Below are 22761 nucleotides of genomic sequence, written 5' to 3'. Positions count from 1 at the left end.
TTCAGGTGGATTATGGACCTGCTATAATTTACATACATATTTACAAAATGTAGGCATGCTCATTTACACTGGCTCTAGAGCTAGTATAAGTGATTATGACTTAAATTAAGGTGCATTTTTGGCCACTTGCTCTAGTATTTTATAAAGAAAAGTATGCACCCAGTTTTCTTTAGAAAATAGGTTTTAATCTAGGCAGGATGAACATACACTAGGCCAGATTCAATTTAAGTTTAGGACAAAAATAGGTCTACAAACAAATGCAAAAATCCTGTAAATACATTTTTCATGTCTGATTTTGGAAGAATACCAATGGATTTATTTCCCTGAAACACCTTGAATGCAATAGAGAAAGATGATTGTAACAAGAATATATCCTACAAGAACTATAGAGCGTTAGCAGAACCCTTAAATTTACCACTTTCTGGCAATAGTCCAAAGAATTTTATGAACAAGTGCTTTCCTACATGAGTTTTGTCACTGGAATATTTCCCTTCAAAAACGTTTATGCAGTTAGGGGGTGAATGTACTCAAATACGTCAAGTAAGAAATATGTCAAGACTGTAACAGAGAAACAGAGAAAAATGATGGGAAATAAAGACCATATGGCTTATCAAGTTTGCCCAAACATATTGTCTACTATCCCTTCCTCTCCCTTAGACATCCTATGTGCTTGACCCATGCTTTCTCGAATTCAGATACAGTCTTCATCTCTATCACCTCCACAAGGAGACTGTTCCATACACCCTTTCTGTAAAGAAGTATTTCCTTAGATTAGTCCTCAGTCTTGACAATTTTAGTAGCTTACCTCTGGACTGTTTCCATCCTGTTTATATCTTTGAAGATACAGACTCCAGAAATTCACACAGTACACTCAAAGGATTTAGCCCACACTAATGATTAGAGCACGCTAACAGGCAGATGATCAAAAGCCCCGTGCTATTCCAAACAATGCTCTAAAATAGTGCTGGAACAGCGCGGGGCTTTACCGCACTGATGATCAGAGATAATGCATGCAAATTTAAGCAGTGCAATTATCTCTGATCATGGGGTAGAAGTGCAGGTGAATTGTGCCTGAGCATGCACTCAGCACAATCCTCCTGCACTTGTTTGACAGGTCTGGGCTGTCAAAAGCCCAAACCTGTCAAACACAGGGGCTGGAGGTCCATGGGACCACCAGGCCCTGACTACCCCTGCCCCGAGTAATGATCCCCCCAACGTCCCCACGACGATCCCACCCCCCCCCCAGGTTCAGGGAGGGCTGGAGATCCGATGGATCTCCAGCCCCCCAAAACCCCCAGAAAATGGTCCCTGGTGGTCTAGTGGCCGCCAGCCAAACCCCCTCCCACCCTCCCACCCAGCGAGCGACGGGAGGGGGGCTGGAGGTCCGGCATTGTCTGACGATCCCTGGTGGTCCAGCGTAAAAGACAACCCCCTCCCAGCCCCCCTACCTTAGTTGGAGGAGGGAGGTAGCCTGCCTCCCTCCTCTTCCTTGGGTTGACGACGCCCAATGCTCAGCTAGCAACATATCAGTCATGAAAGTCCCACAGACCCTGATGCAGGAGGCGAAACTTGGGTCGAAGTCAGGCCGTGGATGGGGTTTAGAAGACTGAATGACTGCATAAAAGACTGCACAGTTGTTTAAACGGCAGAAAAGATAAGTAACCCTCACAGAAATATTATCATTATATGGAGTAAAGATAGCTGAGGGTTATATTGATACAGGAGATTTTTTAGCCAGAGATGATTAGGTAGTGCTCCCTAAGGTTGGACTCAACAAAGGAGTATTTACCTATGTTTGAGGCTTTTCCTCCTATAAACTAAACTAGACACCACATTATAAGTATAGTAGAGGACACCTTAAGATCAACACAGGTCAAATGCCAGTGTTTTGCAATGTAAGCAGTTAACACCTCCTAACAATACTGTTAGCATAATATCCATACATTTAATAGTAAGATTTTATCATTAGGACCCATAATGCATTTTGAGGCAATTCATAGTCATCTGGACCATTTTAGAACCTTTAAAGATATGTATTTTGTTTTAATGTTTCAGGTGATTTATAAGAAAACCCAGATACCTTGCCCTCTACCTCTTCTAGATCAACATTTTGCAAATCTGACAAACAGTACAGTTTATGTTTCTCCCATGGTGATCCATAATGAATCTCTGAGTCCAGAAGTGAATTTCATGATGGACAATACATATAGACAAACTACAGGACTCGATGATACCCAGGCCAAAGATCATAGCAGTGGTGTTGAATTTGAATCTACCAGTGATGACAAATGCCAACCAAAGTACTTTACATTCAGCGCCAAGGTAAATTGGATAGCCAGTTTTTGTAATTACTCACTAATAGGTGATGTTCAAAACATTTGTCTGAATAACTTCAGAAGATGAAAGGGCAAATTTTTTCTTTTGAATTCTCTATCCCTTACCCACTGTTAACTGCATAAATTTTGTTCAATCAAAATGTATCTGGCCATCTTGGGGCAGTGTTTGGGGCACTCCTGAGGCATAGCTTTAGATTAGCTGGATAGCAGGGCCGTGCCAACACAGTAAGCGCGGTAAGTGCCGCAGGGGGGCGCCTGCTTTCAAGGACGCCGTGCCGTCGACCTGTATTTAAAAAAAAACCTTACTTCTCCGCTCCATCCCCGATTCCCCGGCGCTTTAAATTTACCTCTCTCCGCCTCCGACATCTGCGCAGCGTCAGTGAAAGCGCTGCCTGTCTGACGTCTCTCTACCAGCCTTCCCTTCGCTCGTTTGTTCCCTCTGTGTCCCGCCCTCAAGGAAATGATGTCAGAAGAAGGCGGGACACAGAGGGAACGAATGAGTGAAGGGAAGGCTGGTGGAGAGACGTCAGACAGGCAGCGCTTTCACTGATGCTGCGCAGATGTCGGAGGCGGAGAGAGGTAAATTTAAAGCGCCGGGGAATCGGGGATGGAGCGGAGGAGGCTCAGGCCAAACCCAGCCATTTCCTCCATCGCGCCCCAGATGGCAGTTTGGGGGAGCAGCGCTCGGCTCTTTGGCACTGCCCAGCTCTTCATGTGCCTTGGAGCCAGGCAAGTCCGGGGGGGTGCACACGCATGCGCGCGCGCCAACTGATAGTCTGCAGGGGGGCGCCAACTGATGGTCTGCAGGGGGGCGCCAGAGACCCTAAGCATGGCCCTGCTGGATAGCACCAGGTATCAGTGCTAACAGCTAAAATTATCCAGTTGTTAGGTTGTCAAAGTAACTATCCTAATGTTATCCGGTTATGTTAATCCAAATTAACATTGTTCAACAAGGCATACCACAATGAGACATCCTAATTACCAGACAATGAAACTCAAGCCTTAACTGGATAAAACCTAACTCTCCATACCTGACTACCAAGGTCTATTCTACCACGAGTGAACTTTAATGCAATGCCACCCTATCTCTTATTCCGAATATGAACTCCTTATACTTGACTGCTTAATCTACTATCGTCAATCAAGTTCTTTAATGTAATACCACTTGTATCTCTCACTCCGGAAATGGCGATCGCCATGACGGAACAATGTAAGCCACATTGAGCCTGCAAATAGGTGGGGAAATGTGGGATACAAATGCAATAAATAAATAAATAGCTTTAACTAATTGTATTCAGTGATTAGAGACATTCATTTAAGTCTGTTGAATACCCAGTTAAAATTATCTTAACTATACCTCCAAGAAGTAATTCATTCAGGGGCCCTTTTACTAAGCTGCGGTAAAAGGGGCCCTGCGCTAGCAGTGGCACCTGCTTTTGCCACGCACTGAGGCTCTTTTTACTGTAGTGGGTAAAAAGGCTGAAAAAAGAAATGGACATGCGGTAAGATTGCACTTAACACATGGCCATGTCTATCTATCTATCTACTTAGTGCTACAAGGCATACGCAGTGCCATGTGGGGGAAAAGCACTTACCGCCACCCATTGAGGTGGTGGTAGGGGCTCCCGCTGGGTAACCCCCAAATTTGGGCACCAAAAAAATGAGTGCTAAGTGTTATTCTATAAACGGCATTCAAAGTTGGTCACCGTTTATACAATAGCGCTTAACACCGAGATCCGTGCCTAATTTTAGGTGCGAGAATTTACATGCGGATCTGCCTTATTCTACAACACCATGCAAAAATTCTAGGAATGCCCCTTACCCGCCCACACCCCTCCCATGGGCACGGCCCATTTTGGATCTGCATGTAAATTCTTTATGGAATATCGGCTACTACAGATATGCGCATAAATGCTAATTGGTGCCAATTAGCACCAATAATTGATTGTTAGCGTCTAACTATTGGCGCTAATTGGGTCATTCTTCAATTAAATTGCACGTGCACATGTAATTTTGAGCACCATACATAGAATTAGGGGGAAAGCACACATTAACATTGACTGTCATGCTAAAGCGTGTTAAGGGGGAGATTCAGTAAATGGTACCTAAAAAATCAGTGCTGACTAAGGGGCCCTTTTACTAACCCACGTAAGCATCTAAGCACACCCAACGCGTGTCAAAATAGAGTTACCACCCAGCTACCGCGTGGCTCTTGTGGTAATTTCATTTTTGGCATGTGTCCAATACGCGTGGCCAAAATATAATTTTTATTTTCAGACGCGCGTATTGGACGTGCGCCAAGTGACATTTGATTTTGCCGCACGTTCATTTTTGGCAAAAATTTTAAAAAGGCCCAAAACCCACACCTACACTACTGCAAAGCCATTTTTCAGCACACCTTAGTAAAAGGACCCCTTAGCATATTCTATAGATTTAGGTGCCGAAGTATAGAATACGCTTAGTTGATATTTCAGTACCTAAATCTACATGCATCCAACGAAAACATAGCACAAATCCCAGTGTGTAGATTTAGGTACACTGGGCCATATTTTATAATTAGGCATGTAAATTTTGGAATGCCCATTTACCCACCTATAACCATGACCCTTTTTGCCTGTGCATGTTAGATGTTCAGCAAACATCATTACAGAATAAGCTTAGCAACTTGTGCGCCTAAATTCTAATCAGTGCCAATTAGTGCTCATTATTGCTTGTTAAGTGCTGTTATCAGCACTCATTAGGTTGTTAAGCCAATTAAGTTATGTGCATTGTTATAGAATTTGTTCAGAAATCTGTCGACGCACTATATAGAATCCGGGGGTAAATGTCCACAGCAGAAGAAGTAAGACATCCTCTATGGAAATCCAAAAAAGCCAAAGCAGGAGTAGAGGATGACACAATGGCAAACAACCAGGGAGATAAAGTTCTAAGCAGATTTCTTAGAGCACCAAAATGAAAAGACCCAACATGGGCCGTGTTTCGGCGGATGCAGCCACCTACCTCAGGGGTCACTACACACAAATTAAGACACTGAGAGCTGAGAGTAATGTTTGGTGCAATATTGAAAGCCAATGAAGCAGCAGCCTCCACAGCGATGCAGTGTGAACAGAAACGGGCTGTCTAATTGCTGACCTGTGCGTAATTGTCATGGTTGTGCCCATGTTTCGTGCTGTCCTTCCTCTCACCACCTGGTGGCCAGACCTGGTGGCTGCAATGGACTGTCTGGTTATTGTCACCCGTTCCAGATTTCAGCCCAGACTGGTCCGGATCTTCCAGGCTGCCAGACTTGCTTGCTTGGATTGAACCTACACAGCCCCTGTAGTTGCCTGGTGATTGCTGCAGCTGAGCCTCAGATGCTGCGGGGCTTATTAGTCAGTTGGAAATTCTCTGCCTTTGCCTTTGCCTTTGCATCGCTTTAGGCCCTGGTATGTTGGTGCTTGTTGCACTTCTGTTTAAGTTCTTGCCTGAGACTCTTGTTTGTTTCTAGTTAGGCTGTGTGTAGTTTAGATTATATTGTTGTTTGTTTGCTAGTCCTGTCTCTGGGTTATAGTTTTGTGTTTAGTCTTTGTCTGTTTGTGTCTTTGTGGCTGCTCTGCAGCTTTTAGTTCTGTGTCTTGTTATCAGTGTTTTGTTCCCTGTTTTAGTGGCTGCTTGCAGCTTTCAGTCCTGCCCTTTAGCTTTCCCTTCCTTGCCCTGCTGCCCCTGTATGTTCCTTTCCCCTCTGACCCTCAGTCCTGGTTCAGCCTAGTGGGTATCCAGTCCTGCCTTGCCCAGTAAGTCCTTCCGGCCACCTGCAGTCAGGGGCTCAACTCCTGGTGAAAGGTGGCCAAGTGCAGCTGAAGTTTAAGTGTGCCTGCTCTGCTTATTCCTGCTTGTTTGCCTCTGCTGCAACTCCAGTCTGGGGTTCCAGTCCTGTTCTGCCTAGTCTCTGGTGTGGGGTGGTTTTGCCTGCCACTGCCACTCCTCGGCAGTGGCCCAAGGGCTCACAAACCTAGTTCCAGCTTTGAAAACGTGACAGTTATCCACAGAACGTTTCTATTCACACTGCAGCACTGTGGAGGCTGCTGCTTCATTGGCTTTTGCTATTTCACCAAACATTACTCTCAGCTGTCAAGGTTTTTTTTACTAAGCCACGGTAGCGTTTTTAGCTTGTGGTAGAAATCAGCTGGTGGTAAACGCCGAGACTCCTATTATATTCCTATGGGCGCCTCGGCATTTACCGCCAGCTGATTTCTACCGCAAGCTAAAAATGCTACCATGCTTTAGTTAAAGACCCCCTTCAGTGTCTTAAATTTTGTATAGTGACCCCTGACGCAGGCAGCTGCATCTGCTGAAACATGGCCCATGTTGGGTCTTTTTGTTTTGCTGCTCTAATAAATTTGTTCTGAACTTCATCTCCTTGGTGGTTTGTCACTGTGCAAACGCGTGTTAAATAACATAAGGAATAACACTCATTGTGGTGCAATAATGCACATTGATGGGTTTAACACCCATCAATCCTTGAATTAGCAGTAATACCCTTTAGTAAATAGACCCCTGAACATCTCAGGCCATGTCAATTCACAGCCTACTCTGGTGTCTAACCATGCTACATTTGTGATCTAATCTTCCTCTTTCAGACAGCTTATGCAGTTCCCATCCTAGTATTTGCATTTGTGTGTCACCCCGAGGTCCTTCCAATCTACAGTGAACTCAAAAGGTAAGGCTGAGTGCACCGAGCTTTCATTTATGACTTTGCTAATGATTTGCCTCCAGTTATTCACTTGTTTTCTACCCCATGTATGATTAAAATATCAGATAAATGAGACAATCACTTCCAACATTTAGCAAAATAAAACTTTCATCCAAAAGTTTCAAGTGGAATTTTAAAATGTGAGACATTTGAGTCAGGGCTTAATTTGTGGGGGAACAGCCTGGAATGCAGTTGCACCTCATATTTTCTATCCCTTCCCTTCCAAGCAGCCTGCAAGGAATAGGAAGTGAGGTAGTGAGCATGGAGCAGAGCAGAGAACAGTCACTACTCCCTAAACCAACCCCTCTTCTCCTGTTGCTCATGGCCCACCCATGCTTCTCCCAGCTCCACAGTTCTACTTCTTTTTTATCTACTACTACTACTGTTTATCATTTCTATAGTGCTACTACACATATGCAGCGCTGTACACTTGAACATGAAGAGACAGTCCCTGATCAACAGAGCTTATAATCTAATTAGGACAGACAAACAGGACAAATAAAGAGATAAGTGAACTACTAAGGTGGGAATGATAAAATATGGGTACTGAACAAGTGATTAAGGGTTAGGAGTTAAAAGCAGCATCAAAAAGGTGCGCTTTTAGCCTAGATTTGAAGACAAGCAGAGATGGAGCTTGACGTATCGGTTCAGGAAGTCTATTCCAGGCATATGGTGCAGCAAGATAAAAGGAACGGAGTCTGGAGTTAGCGGAGGAGGAGGTGAAGGGTGCAGATAAGAGAGATTTATCCAGTGAACAGAGTTCCCGGGGAGGAGTGTAGAGAAAGGTAAGAGTGGAGAGCTACTGAGGAGCTGCAGAGTGAATGCACTTGTAAGTCAATAAGAAGAGTTTGAACTGTATGCGGAAATGGATAGGGAGCCAGTGAAGTGACTTGAGGAGAGGGCCAATATGAGCATAGCGACACTGGCGGAATATAAGTTATCTACAAATTAAAGCCTGATTTGAGTGATCTATCTTTGGACTTTAACCACTGTGAATGTCAGTTGGGGCAATTCAGTCTACATGTTCCACTACAACAGGCATCAAGTTTGAAATGTTGCCTATAGGCTTGTAGTTTTATGGAGTGCTGTTCTGCTCCCTGGCTAAGATCAAAGGTAAAGTTTGAGGTATAGGCAGTGAATATTTTAGAGGCATTTGGGGTGAATTTTTCTTGAAGCGGTAATTTTACTATTTCCTACCTTTATTGTTTTGTTTTGATGTGTTTTTAATTGTATTATGTAATAGTCTGTTTTTGGTGACTTGCTTGAATGGATTCAGGAAGGTGAAAATAAATTTAACTACATAAACAAATATAAAAGAGGATGAAGGATCCCAGTCACATCCCCCCTTAGAATATGAACTCTAACCAATCTGGGAGGATTATTTCACCTGTACAAAATAGAAGTAGACAATAGCTTTTTAAATATTGAAGTTTTCTCTTGCATATCATATCATATCACATTGTGCCTGCGTGTGTGGGAAAATGTGGGGTAGAAATGTACTATAAATAAATAAATCCTGAGTGTTCTCTGCCACAGTAGTTCTGTGAAGAATTTGCACTAGCCCAGATGCTGCACGAGTTACACAATTGAAAAACAAAGCTTTTTTACAATTGAAAACTAAAGTCTTGGCTATTGGAGCTACTCTTTTTCTCATATAAATGCTGAGGGGGTCTCATGTAGGCGCGCTGGTGTTTTTAGCGTGCATTAAAAATAGGCACGTGCTGAACGCTAAAGATGCCAATGTATTTCTATGGGCGTCTTTAGCATTTAGTGCGCGCCTATTTTTAACACGCGCTAAAAATGCCAGCATGCCTACATAAAAGACTCCCGTTGTTACACATCGGAATGATTATTATGTGGTTTTTGACTCTTATCAGTTAGAGGACTTTCTGAAGGATACGGTGGTGACAAAACAGTCAGAATGAGTGTATTATTTGCTTTATGTTCCAGATTGAGTATGTAATAATAGGGTACTAGATATATTGTTTGTCTACTCAGATACCCCCAAATTCTATAAAGGACGCCTTAAGTTGTGTGTGCTAATTTGGCCACATGGCCAAATTGCATGCACAATTCAATTGATTAACAAGCCAATCAGCGCCAATAGTTGGTAGTTAACAACCAATTAGTGACACTAATTCGCTTTAAATAGAATTTGTACGCACAACTTTCTAAGTGTATTCTACATCACGGTGTGCATAAATTCAAATTCGCACAGCTGAAATGGAGGCATGGCCATGGGCATGGAATAGGCGGGTTGTGGGCATTTCAAAAAACTATTCATACTATTATGGAATACACCTGATCTTAGCCAAAGTTAGGCGCAGGTATTTAGGCTTGGTTTTAGGAGGCCTAAATGAGTGCACCACAATTTTAGTCACAAGAACAGCGTGTGATCATATTCTATAAACTACATCTAACTTTTAGCATAGTTTATAGAATCACGCTAAGCGCATGGTTTTTCGGCACTGATTTTTAAGGCGCCGTTTATAGAATTTGGCCCATAGCGTATTTCTTGTGTTATTGTAATTTGTAATTTATGCTGTTCCCTTAATGTGGACTTAATACTAGATTATGTGGTTTGTATTTGATTTGATTATTTTTATTTTCTATGGTATTTTCTTGTATTATTTTTTAAATATAATACTAGTTTATATAAATGCAAATAAAAAAAGAATTTGTACTAGAGACATATGACTTCTTGAGTAGGTTCACAGTTGTTCTATCTTGCCATTTTCTGTCATTTAAAAGTTTCTCCCTCTGTAGGTACATTATGCTTTTTTTTAGTGGTATCGATAGCATTTCACAGTAGCTGATCTTTCTGCTAGACTAGATTGGGACCCAGAATATATGGCTTAGTTTTTGTTTCTTTTTTTACTATTAATATTTTAGAAAATCTGAGGGTTCATAGTTCACAATTCATCAGTGACCTGAGAAATTACATACTTCTTGTTCTCACCCTACAGCCGATCACGGAGGAAGATGCAGAATGTTGCGAACATGTCCATCAGTGCAATGCTTGTCATGTACCTACTTTCTGGTCTCTTTGGCTACCTTACTTTCTATGGTAAGTTAACTGGTCAACAGCAAATGAAAACATCCACGTGGGGCTGTTTTTCTTTTCCATAGTACCAGTACTAACCAATGAATAATGTGATATGTCACACAGACCTGTGTAGAATTGCAGAGTAAAACAGCAAAAAAAAAAACATATATAAAAATTTTAAAAATTTAAAAAGCTGAAGAAAGAATATTTAATGTGGGATACAAAAGCAATAAGTAAATAAATAAAATAAAAATGTACTTCCAAAGCATTGACTGTTAGATCAAATCAATTCTCGTATACAGCTAATATCCCCTTTCCAGGGTTCAGTGCAGTTTACATTCTAGGAGAGACAAAAGCTGATAATGTGTTATGAGGCAGTCTTTGGGAAGAGAAAGGTTTTTAGCCTCTTCCTGAAGCTAAGGTAGCTGTTTTCTGTTCCGATGGCAATAGGTAAAGAGCCCATATTTTAACTCCAAGTACAGGGAATAGAGAGATGAATATCTTCTGATTTCGAATTGTCTTTTGAAATGGTGACGCTAACATCAGTTTTTCTTTCAGTCTGTTAGCCAGAACACTGAATGAACCAAGACAAAGACCAAAACCAGATGTTTCTGTATAATACAACTGCCATTATAGAATTTACACTTAGGGGTCCTTTTACTAAGCTGCGATAAAAGGGGTCCTGCGCTAGCGGCGGGGGCTATTTTTGCTGTACGCTAAGGCCCTTTTTACTGCAGCGGGTAAAAAGGCTGAAAAAGAAATGGCCATGCGGTAAGATTTCATTTACCGTATGGCCATGCAGAAAGGAGAACTTACTAACATGGGAGCCATCCAGGAGGGGCTCCCATGCTAACCCAATTACCGCCAGGTTAGCGCCTGTGGAAATATTTTTTTATATTTCCGCTAGCGCTGGAAGTACCGTGTATTGGGAATGAAACTATCTCTGGCACCAGTATTGGGCTAGCAGTAGCTGTAGATTGATGCATGGTGAGCCCGCGGTGGGCTTACTGCCGCTTTGTAAAGGGGTTCCTTAGCACGCTTCATTCTGGGACCTACATTTTGGTGGCCTTTTGAAAATTTACCTCCAAGAGGGTAATTTTATAAAACTTTTCTGTATGTAAAACATTAATATACGTATGGAAAAGGTATTTACTTGATCATGGTCTTTCTTTGGTGTTTCTGGGACATAGACCATAGAAGTCCACACGGCTCTATCCTTATGTTCCAACTACTGGAGTTGCCATCAAAGCCCACTCCAGCCTATCCAAATCCATCTTGTCATTTGCGGGACAAAGACCGTAAAAGTCCTCATGTTCCAAACCGCTAGAGTTTCCATCAAAGCTCTCTCCAGCCCATGCTAAACTGAATCATATGCGGGACTCAGACCATACAAACCGGTCCAGCACTGGCCGTAGTTGATACAGCCAGTTACTATCTAAGCACCACTTGACATGCAAACACATATGCAGCCCTTTAAGTTTTGTTTTTTATAACATTTATTTTCTAATTAGAGATCCTCTGTGTTCATCCCACGCCATTTTGAATTCCACCACAGTTTTATTTTCCATCACCTACCTCAAGAGATTATTCAGCTAGAAAGACTGATACTAGATAGGGAAGCAAAATGATAATAACCAGTGTGGATTAATATAATACCACCTTAATTATCTCTTCTCCAATTAGTTAGTTTATTGTAGATCCCTTTTACAGAGTGACAGTAAACCTAACGCGGGCTTACTGCTCGCTATTCTGTGACTACCGCTGGCCCAACGCAGCCGCTGGTGTTAGTTCCAGGTTTGGCACACGCCATTTCCAGGTGGAAAAAAACCCAGAAATGGTTAGTGTGGGGGTAACCTGGCGGCAATCCGGCATCGCCGCACACTGCCCAGTTACTTCCAGGTTACCGTGGGAGACCTCACCGTCACCTCAATGGGTGCGGTAAGGGCTGCCTGCCGCATGGCCACACAGTAAGAGGTTTCTTACCACATGGCCATTTTGTTTTGGGGGCTTTTTACCCACTGAGGTAAAAAAGGGCCCTGGCGCACGTGAAAAACGACCCCCACCGCTACTGTGGGGCCCCTTTTTCCGCAGCTTGGTAAAAGGACCCCTGTATATTTTTGACTTTTTGATTTGTTATTTCCTTGTATTTCTCTCTTCTCCCATTATGTGGGCCAGATTTGTTTTCCTGAATGGTGTTCGATGTACTTGATGGTGAAAAATTATTAAGGGACCCTTTTACTAAGCTGTGGAAGGGCTAATGCATGGATAGCATGTGCCAAATCAACACTACTACTCAGGTAGCTCGAGCACCTGGAAGTAATTTTGAAGTTGGCACGATCAGTTTCCCGCAAAAGAAAATATTTTTCTAATTTCTATTGTGGGGGGGCGGCATTTACGCGCCGCATGATTACCATATGAATAGCGCATGAGCCCTTACTGCTAGATCAATGGGTGGCATTAAGGGCTCGGACAGTAAATAACCACGCACTACTTTCATTTTAGCGTACGGCCATTTACTGCCCCAATTTAAAAAAGCCTTTTTTCCCAGCTGCGGTAACAAATGGCCCAGTGCGCGCCAATTTCACAAATCCAAACTACCGCAGGCCACTTTTTATCACAGCTTAGTAAAAGAGCCCCTAAATTAAAAAAATAATAATAATAAATTGTGACCAGTGTGCACACTAATATTTCCACATGTTAACTGGATAGCCAAAAATGACTAAGGGACATATACCAGAGCACTGGGTGATAGGATTGCACAATTACAGTGGCTCCCACCCTGACAGCATCCCCAGGCCCAGCTGACCCATGGAAAGGAGGACTTGATCCAGTGTTTCGCACTGCCACTAAGGGGCCCTTTTACAAAGGCGCACTGAAAAATTGCCTGCAGTAATGTAGACGCATGTTTTGGGCGCATGCAGAATCATTTTTCAGCGCACCTGTAAAAAAGACCTTTTTTAAATTTTTGCCAAAAATGGACATGCAGCAAAATGAAAATTGCCACGTGTCCAGTTTGGGTCTGAGACCTTGCCGCCAGCCACTGACCTAGCACGCGGTAACCGGGCGGTAATGGTCTACCTGCGTAGAATGGCGATTACTGCCCGTCAAAAATGAAATTACCGCAAGGGCCATGCGGTAAGTGTGTGGTAATTCAAAAGTGATGTATTTTGGGTGCGTGTAGGTGCCTTCGCAGCTTGGTAAAAGAGCCACTAAGTTACTAATTCTGGCATCCTATGATTGATTTTTGTGAGGGTCTTTTCTGATGTTTTACATGTCATAAAAAAAAAAAAAGAAAAGCAAGACAAGTCTCTTTGGTTTTCAGAGGTGGTAGCTAATTCTGAAGCATAGGTCCTGTTTTTGAAAGAATTCTTTTAAGCAATGACAAATCTTTTCAAACGGGGCAGCAGCTTGGGCATTTTACTTATTTAACAACATCAAAAATTTGTGTCCCTCTCCACAGTAGCACAGTAGATCTTCCCTCACACTGCCTGCTCGGCAGCTGCCGTGGGCACTATGGAGTGTGATACTTTCATTTTTCCAACTGTGGCCATCACTCCTCTGTAACTCCATCTCCCTACCACACCCTTCCCCTGCCTCTTTTGTTAAAGTAACCATTTCATGATCTAACTCTCCTCTAGGGGGTAAATACCTCACAGCAGCAGGTATTGTAAGTTAATGCCATCTTTAGTACATATCCATTATGCAAAAACGAAGGCTGCTGCCTTTTCCATCAAAGGATGGATAGTATGGTATAATTTACCTGGTTAATTGAGGATAAGTACATCATTGCAGCAGTTTAAAAGGACTTTGAAAACATATTTATTTGCTCAGGCTTTTTTGACTGAGTAGCTGGAGGTCTTGATTCTTTTTTGTTGTTGTTTTGTTTATGTTTAAACCAACTGGTGGGCATTGTTTTTAGATGAGAGCTCATTATTGTAGCAGTATGAGGTTGTGACTGTATGCTGAGTTGTATTGTGTATGTTTTACTCTGTAAACCACTTAGGTTTAAGCGATCTAGAAATTGTATTAAATAAATAAATGCAGAATAAAAAGGGATTAAGGGAAACAAGAGGGCTTCCCTTAATCCCTCAAATACAGATATTGGGGACTTTATACGAAGAGGCGGTAGGGCTACCACCAGGTTTGTGTGCAGCAAATCCACCCTACCGTCGGGTTCGCCGAGGAGCCCAGCGTTAATTCTGGATCTGCAGCACGTCATTTCCAGTTCTAGAACATATTTTTTATTTTCTAGCGCTGGTGGGTGGGGAGTGGACATGCCTGGTGGTAATCAGGCAATGTTGCGTACTACCTAATTACCACTGGGTTATCGCCGGAGCCCCCACCGCCTCTTTAGGAGGCATTGAAACTCCTGCAGTAAATGGCCATGCAGCAATTTTTTTAAGTACAAACGGCCATTTACTGCCTACTTTAAAAAAAAACCTTTTACCTGCTGAGGTAAAAGGTGGTCTTGGCGTGGCAATCCCATGTGCTGACACCACCGTGGTCCACCTTTTACCACCGCTTGGTAAAAAGGCTTTATTATGCTGTATTGAGCTCATTTACAGCTTTTTCTTTTAACTGGAATATGTTGTAAGCCTCCTCAAATTTCCCAAGGGAGATAATAGAGAAATGTAAATAAATAAATCATACTTGGATTCCTTTGTGTCTTGCAGGAGAAGTCGAAGATGAGCTGCTTCACACTTTTACGAAAGTGTATAAATTTGATACCCTTCTCCTGTGCGTCCGCTTAGCAGTGCTCACGGCTGTTACCTTGACTGTACCTATTGTTCTATTCCCTGTAAGTACATCACATTTTTATACTGTAGACTAATTTCAATAGTTAAATATGCCTTGTTTATTATTTATTGGAACACTTTATATACAGCCGCGCAACACTATTCTATAAAGGGCACTCAAAAATGAGCGTCCATTATAGAATATCGTTGAATGCCGAATGCTGCACTCAAATTTGGCCGCCAAAACTTACACTTGCTGAAACCAAGTCATCCCCAGTATTCTACAACACTCCGCCAATACACTCCCATGGCCGCAACCCTTTTGAGTTGTGCACCATGGGATCTGGGCACACATTGTTATAGATTAGCGCATGGCAAGATGTACGCACAAATTCACATTGGTACTGATTAGAGCCCAATTATTGGCAGTAATTGGCTTGTGAGCCAATTTATTTGGGCATGGCACCTAATTTTGGGCACTATATATAAAATCTGGGGGAATGCATATAATTTCAGAATATATTTTGGTTCCTATCATTTTTCAATATAACACTAGGAATAAGAAATTAATTCTGCTGAGCCCTCTAGTGGTTCTATTAGAGAACTGCCTTGATATTGTCTAAAACAATAAACCTTCCAGGCTATCTGTTTCTTTTAAAAATAGGATAAAAGTATTTGGACTACAATTCATTCCCCCCTCTCCCCAATCTCCTCACCTGCATTGCAGCCATGAAGAGGGGCCCGGCAGAGCAGCCATCCTCACAAGCTGCCTTCAGCTGTCCCAAAGCACTGTCTTTTTTTCCTTCTACCCCATACCGTACAGTTTTTAGCCAACAAGCAGTGAGCAGAGCTTTGCATGTAAAAGATTTTTCCAACTGTCTTTTTTAAGACCATTCTCTTAATCCTTTTTGGTGTTTTGACCTATTGGTACTTTGAATCCATTAGATGCTTTCCTCCAGATACAGCATTAAGACTCCTGAAGTAGGCCTTTGGCCAAAACACAGTACTGTGTTGAGTCTTCAATCACCAATAAAGAGTGTTTCATTGACTTCTCCATTTGTCCTTGGTCCTTCGTAGGATTCCTGTGTTCTTCCACAGAATTAAGTTGTGCAGCCTTGGGAACTAAAACAGATCAAGAAAGAAAAAAGCTAGACTTGGGAAGAAGGCTGAGACTAAGAGACTAAATTAAACATTTGATAAAACTGAATTGAATAAAAGAGCAGTTAGCTAGAGCTTCTTTTTCACTTGGGGCGGATCCCCACACAGGCCCAAAGGTCTGGGGGTGGCCCTTCTCATTATCAAGGCGAACTTTGTGTAGCTAGCAGCCTACCTCTGCAGTTTGGCTGGCAACAGATCAGTAAAACTATGAACTTGGCAGTTGCGACTGGGAAGGAGGAGGGGACCCTATGTGCTAGTTGGCACAGGGGCCCACAAATTTCTGATCCATCCCTGCTTTCACTGCTCAGAGTCTGCATACTTTTCAGTCTTTTGGTCTGTGGAATATTGAAGCTATTCCTCACTTCCTGCATCACTGTTCTTCCGCTCCTTACCTCATGGCTGTGACTCTCTCCTTTCCCTCCCCTCATTCACCACTGATTGTCTTTTCCTACAAGATGTTTCCTTGATGGAATCAGATTGGCCACACATGAGCTTCCCAAAGCATCACTTGTACTCATTCAACTTTGCAGCAAGAAACACTTGCCCTGATGCTCAGTTCCCTGCACTGTTCTGAACAGCGCTGTAAAAATACCGCTGGAACAGTGTAGGGAAAGAACTCCCTAATGATCAACGCTAATAACATGCAAATTTAGGCACGTTGTTATTGTTGATCATTAAGGACTTCTGTGGGAGAATTGTGCCTGGGCTCTTGAGCGCATGCCCAGGCACGCTAACAATGGCAAAAGAGGTTTGACAGGTCCAGGATTTTCTTCTGCAGGAGAAAAGCCCGGACCTGTTAAACCAAAAGCCCTAGTGGACTGGTGAACCCCAGACCCCCCATCCCTCCACACACCCCTCCAGTTGACCCCAGACCCTCAAAGATGTAACACCCTCCCAAAAAAAAAGTACAAACCCAGATGATCCAATGGGACCCACCCTCAAAGGCTAGCCCTGGTGGTCTAGCAGTGGACCCCCAACCCCATCCTACTTCAAGAAGAAGGAGAGACTAGCACTCGCTCCCTGCCAAATGGCGACTGCATGCCCTGCACGGTGCATTCTGGGATGCACTAGGAAGGTCTTAACTTCCATATAAGGGAATTATCCGGCGCTAATGGCCTCTAGCACCCACATTTGCTTTTGATCATCTGGGCTACTGTGATTCATAGGAAAACAGGAAATAGTCCTACAAACACTTTTAAAGTACAGATACTAGAAAATCAAAAATACAAAATGCAAAGGCTGAAACTTTGACTCTCTTAAATATGGAGTTTTAGCATTATAAAGGATAAATACTTTAAACTATTTTTTTTTCAAGATTTCAGTACCTCACTTTTTACTTTTAAAGTATTTATCCTTTATAATGCCAAAACTCCATATTTAAGAGAGTCAAAGTTTCAGCCTTTGTAGACAGGCTGCTTTATTAACTGAGAAGAGGTTTCCATAACTCAATAGCTAAGTGAAAGAATGCAGTGCAGTCAGTCGTCTTATCAGTTCACTTGAGCTCATGAGCCGTCACTGACCTCAACAGGATTATAATTCTCCAAAGCTAGTATCTGATGTATTAGGTTAGTCCAATAAAAAGGCGTTTGACCTTAACTTCTACCTAGTCATCTGAAGTCTGAACCCGCTGTGCTTTCATAGCTTCAGTATGTGCAGCTCCACCTTCCAGACTCTCTTGCCAGTGGTGTGTGTAACCTGAGCTGCTCTTGCTTCATACAGTCAATGTGAAGCTGACCTTTTACCTACATACTTCCTAAGTTAAAGATATAGAAAGCAAACTATGAGAAAAGATAGATTGATTTTGTTTTAAAATTTTTCCTATAAATTAGATTCTTAGCTAGATTTTATGTTTTTTAACATAAGAAAAATTAACTTTTTTTCATAAGATTCAATTGTTAATTTTAGCTTTTGTCTTTTTTTCAGTAGCTCAAGGCAAGTTACATTCCATTTATTTTGGATTAAATTCACACCTTTTTCAGTAGTAGCTCAATGTAAGTTATATTCACATATATTAGGTATTTCCCTGTCCCTGGAGGATTTGCAATCTAAATGGCCCTTTTACAAAAATGTGTTAAAAACTAGCCTTAGTGCATTTTAATGCGTGCTTTTCGTGCACACTAAGCCCATTTTTTAAATAGGGCGAGGCCTACATAAATATTGCCGTACTAGGACAGACCGAAGGTCCATCAAGCCCAGAATCCTGTTTCCAACAGTGGCCAATCCAGGTCACAAGTACCTGGCAAGATCCCCAAAAAAGTACAATACATTTTATGCTGCTTATCCTACAAATAGCAATAAATCTATATGGCTTGACTTTCTCCAATTAGAAAGTATAGACTACTAAAAAATGTATATAAGAGAAAGTCTCTCTGAACACTTGCAATTAGCAACAAGGTGGAGTCTCATATCACTTAGCACGAATATTCATATCACTCCCATGCTGACTCTAAATATGTGCATTTGTTTCTAATCATTGACTATAGACCACCTCCACTCTATTGTTGCAATTACAATAATACTGGCTAGTGGTTAGACACGTAATAGCTAAACGGTGTGAGATTCCCCCAGAAGAAGCATGGCGAAACAGGCACCTGTCAGGGCTTCTATACACACCAGTTTGGATTGTTGAGCGTATAGGCTCTTTAAGCTAAGTGTCTTTTGAACATTTATATATATTTTATATGTGATGGTGTAAAAGAAAGAGCCCGTATTATTGTAATTGCAACAATAGGGTGGAGGTGGTCTATAGTCAATGATTAGAAACAAATGCACGTATTTAGAGTCACCATGGGAGTGATATGAGTATTCGTGCTAAGTGATATGAAACTCCACCTTGTTGCTAATTGCAAGTGTTCAGAGAGACTTTCTCTTATATACATTTTTTAGTATCCTAGAAATAAGCAGTGGATTTTCCCCAAGTCCATTTTAATAATGGTCTATGGACTTTTCCTTTAGGAAGCCATCCAAACCTTTGTTAAACCCCACTAAGCTAACTGCTTTTACTACATTCTCTGGCAACAAATTCCAGAGTTTAATTACACGTTGAGTGAAGAACAATTTTCTCCGATTCGTTTTAAATTTACTAGCTTGTAGCTTCATTGCATGCGATTCACGTCTACCCGTTCCACTCCACTCATTATTTTATAGACCTCTATCATATCTCCCCTCAGCCGTCTTTTCTTCAAGCTGAAGAGCCCTAGCCGCTTCAGCCTTTCCTCATAGGGAAGTCGTCCCATCCCCTTTATCATTTTTGTTGCCCTTCTCAATACCTTTTCTAATTCTACTATATATTTTTTGAGATGCAGCGACCAGAATTGAACACAATATTCAAGGTGCGGTTGCACCATGGAGCGATACAAGGGCATTATAACATCCTCATTTTTGTTTTCCATTCCTTTCCTAATAATACTTAACATTCTATTTGCTTTCTTAGTCACCACCGCACACTGAGAAGAGGATTTGAACGTATCATCAACAACGATGCTTAGATCCCTTTCCTGGTCGATGACTCCTAACGTGGAACCTTGTATTACGTAGTTATAATTCAGGTTCCTCTTTCCCACATGCATCACTTTGCACTTGCTCACATTGAACATCATCTGCTATTTAGGTGCCCAGTCTCCCATTCTTGTAAGGTCCTCTTGTAATTTTTCACAATCGTCTTGCGATTTAACAACTTTGAATAACTTTGTGTTGTCAGCAAATTTAATTACCTCACTAGTTACTCCCATCTCTAGATCATTAGTTCAGAAACAACTTACCACCTCCAATTTGTTTGTCCCCTTAATATATATTTACTATATTATCTTACTATCCTTTGTTTGTCCCTGTCCCCGCCCTATCCCCATAAACTCTGTCCCTGTCCCCATCCCCACAAGCTCTGTCTGATCCCATCCTCACAAGCCTCGAAGTTATGATTTTATACTTAAATAATTTTATTAAAGTATAAAAAGAAACAATATTCTGTACAACTGTCATTTTATAAATCATAAACAATACAAAATAGCAATCAACAAAATCCCTGTCTCCCCTCACAAATATCCCCTCCTCTACTATTAGATTGTAAGCTCTTTGAGCAGGGACTGTCTCTCTTTGTTAAATTGTACAGCGCTGCGTAACCCTAGTAGCGCTCTAGAAATGTTAAGTAGTAGTAGTAGTAGTACTGGAAAAACTGAACAGGCCAAATTACTACAGAATGCTACATAGAAAATTCATGCTAACAGAATACCTCGGTCACATACACAGGACACAAATGCCAAATACATAATAACTAACCAAATATAATAAACATATATTAAACCAAAACCCCAAAAAGCCACACCAAATAAATAGAAAGAGATGCATTTCCTCCTATACCATGCAAAATATAAAGATCACACATGCCAGGGTTGGTGTTAAAGGAGTGCAACCTGGAAAACTGCCCCATGTCCAGAGAGAGCCCTAAGCTTGCTAGAAGCTGAAAAAGGCATGGCCTGGTAGTGGGCTTTGGGGTCCCCTCCCAAATTTCTGCCCTGGGCCCTAGCCACATCTAACACCAGCTCTGGCAGGATACACATTTCAAATCTGACATATTCTAACCACAAAATAACAAAAAATTTCTACCTTTTGTTGTCTGGTCATTTTATTTTTCAAATCATGTTGGTCTGAATCTCTGGTTTCTGTTTCTCTCTGTTTTCTCAATGCAGTTGCCAGGGTCTCCTGCCCATTTGACATTTCTTCTTTCTCCATGCTCACCATTCATCTTCCCTCTCTGTGTACCTATCTTTCCCTATGTTCAGCATCTCTCTCTTCTCTGTATCCTCTATACTTCCCTGTCCAGCATCTTCCCTGTGTCAATCTCCCTGAATTCATCATCACCACTCTATATCCCTATCCCCTCCTCCTGTGTCCAGCATCACTCCTCTGTTCCTGTGTCCCTATGTCCCCAAGTCCAGCATCTCCGTTCTATGTTCCTATTCTCTGCCGTGTTTAGCATCATCCTTCTGTATCCATATACCCCCTCCCATGTCTGGCATTACCGTCTCTGTGTCCATATGCCATCCACATGCAGCATCTCACCCTCACTTACTCACTCACTCACTCACTCACTCACTCTGGTCCATCACCTGCCCCCTTCAGCTCCAGCCCACCCTTTCTCCCTCCAGCATTGCCTCTGTCTCCATCAGTCCAGCTTTTCCTCCCTCCCTCCAGTGCTGCCTCTGTCCCCTTCAGCTCCAGCCCTCCCTTCCTCCAACGCTGCCTCTATCCCCTTCAGCCCTTCCTCCCTCCAGCTTTGCCTCTGTCCCCTTCAGCTTCCTCCTTTCCTCCAGCACTACCTCTGTCTCCTTCAGTCTAGCCCTCCCTCCCTCCCTCCAGTGCTGCCTCTGTCCCCTTCAGGTCCAGCCCTTCCTCCCTCCCTCCCTCCCTCCAGCACTGTCTCTGTCCCCTTCAGCTCCCTCCCTTCCTCCAGCGCTGCCTCTGTCCCCTTTAGCTTCAGCCTTTCCTCCAGCACTACCTCTCTCTCCCTCCAACGCTGCCTCTATCCCCTTCCCCTCCAGCCCTTCCTCCCTCTAGCATTGCCTCTCCCCCTTCAGCTTCTTCCTTTCCTCCAGCACTACTTCTGTCTCCTTCAGTCTAGCCTTCCCTCCCTCCAGTGCTGTCTCTGTCCCCTTTAGCTTCAGCCTTTCCTCCAGCGCTATCCTTCGGTCTAGATCTCCCCCCCCCCCCCCCCCTCCAATGCTGCCTGTCTCATTCAGCTCTCTCCTTCTCACCTGTGCTGGCTCTGTCCCCTGCAGTGCTGCCTCTGTCCCTTTCACCTCCAACCCTCCCTCCCTCCAGTGCTGTCTCTGTTCCCTTCAGTCCAGCCCTCCCTTCAGTGTTGTCTCTGTTCCCTTCAGTCTAGCCCCCCCCCCCCCTCCCTCCCTCCCTCCCTCCAGAGCTGCCTCTGTCCCCTTCATTCCAGCCAGACCTCCCTCCCTCCAGGGCTGCTTTCCCCTGATCAAGTCTGGCATTTTATTTTCGCCATGAAGAAGATCCCTCACAGGGCTACTCCATGGTCTTTCCTCCTCTGCTGGCTCCTGCCTTCTGATGTAACTTGTTTCAAGTTACATCAGAAGGCAGGAGCCGGCAGAGGAGGAAAGGCCCTGGATCAAGCCTATGGGAGATCTTCTTTGCATATAGGTAGGAAGCAAGAAGACGCAGGGTGGGAAGAAGGAAGGGAGAGAAAAAGTAGATGCTAGACCTGCGATAATCGCGGGTATTTTTTTACCAGGGGAGCAAGGCATTTTACCACGTCTGCAAGGTGGTAATAAATTTTGCTCCCGCACCCATGGTAAAATATGGTAATTTTTTTTACCATGGATTACTGAGGGTCCCCATCCCTGTGTCTTTCTCTAGTACTGAGTGCTCCCGTGTTAACCCAGCATTAATCAGTTGGTGCACTGAAACTAACGTGCTAGCTGGTTAACGCTTCCACACCCTTTCTCCTTCTATGACACGACCATGTTAAAAATATTTTTAGAAGATAAGTAATGCGCATGTTAGTGCAGCCAAGAAGACAAAACACTTTAATACATTTTCTGGTAATCCTTTTCTCGCTCGCTAAGCCCTCATTAGAGTGCACTGTAGGAAAAGAGCACCTAAGTTTCTACCTGAGGCAATGGAGGATTGTGACTTGCCCCAAATCATAAATAATAATTTTGCAAACAGCACTACTTTACCGCGCAAAAGTTAGAGCACAGGGTTCTCTCCACAAAGAAAGGAGATGTGTTCTGG

The 22761-nt window shown here is 42.9% G+C and overlaps 1 protein-coding gene across 6 annotated transcripts in view; it reads left to right on the top strand.

The window, feature by feature from the left end:
* Positions 1-22761, top strand: part of SLC38A4 (solute carrier family 38 member 4) — a 67761-nt gene that overhangs the window by 32995 nt on the left and 12005 nt on the right. For all 6 annotated transcript variants that reach the window (XM_030216197.1, XM_030216200.1, XM_030216198.1 and 3 more), the window contains 4 exons: positions 2056-2322; positions 6956-7035; positions 10035-10135; positions 14788-14912. In XM_030216197.1, the coding sequence (XP_030072057.1) occupies positions 2056-2322; positions 6956-7035; positions 10035-10135; positions 14788-14912 (573 nt within the window). The remainder of the gene's footprint in view (positions 1-2055; positions 2323-6955; positions 7036-10034; positions 10136-14787; positions 14913-22761) is intronic.

This window comes from Microcaecilia unicolor, chromosome 10 (assembly GCF_901765095.1).
Source record: "Microcaecilia unicolor chromosome 10, aMicUni1.1, whole genome shotgun sequence".
NCBI lineage: Eukaryota > Metazoa > Chordata > Amphibia > Gymnophiona > Siphonopidae > Microcaecilia > Microcaecilia unicolor.
Note: the sequence above shows the minus strand (reverse complement) of the source record. Positions and strands in the feature narration are given on the sequence as shown.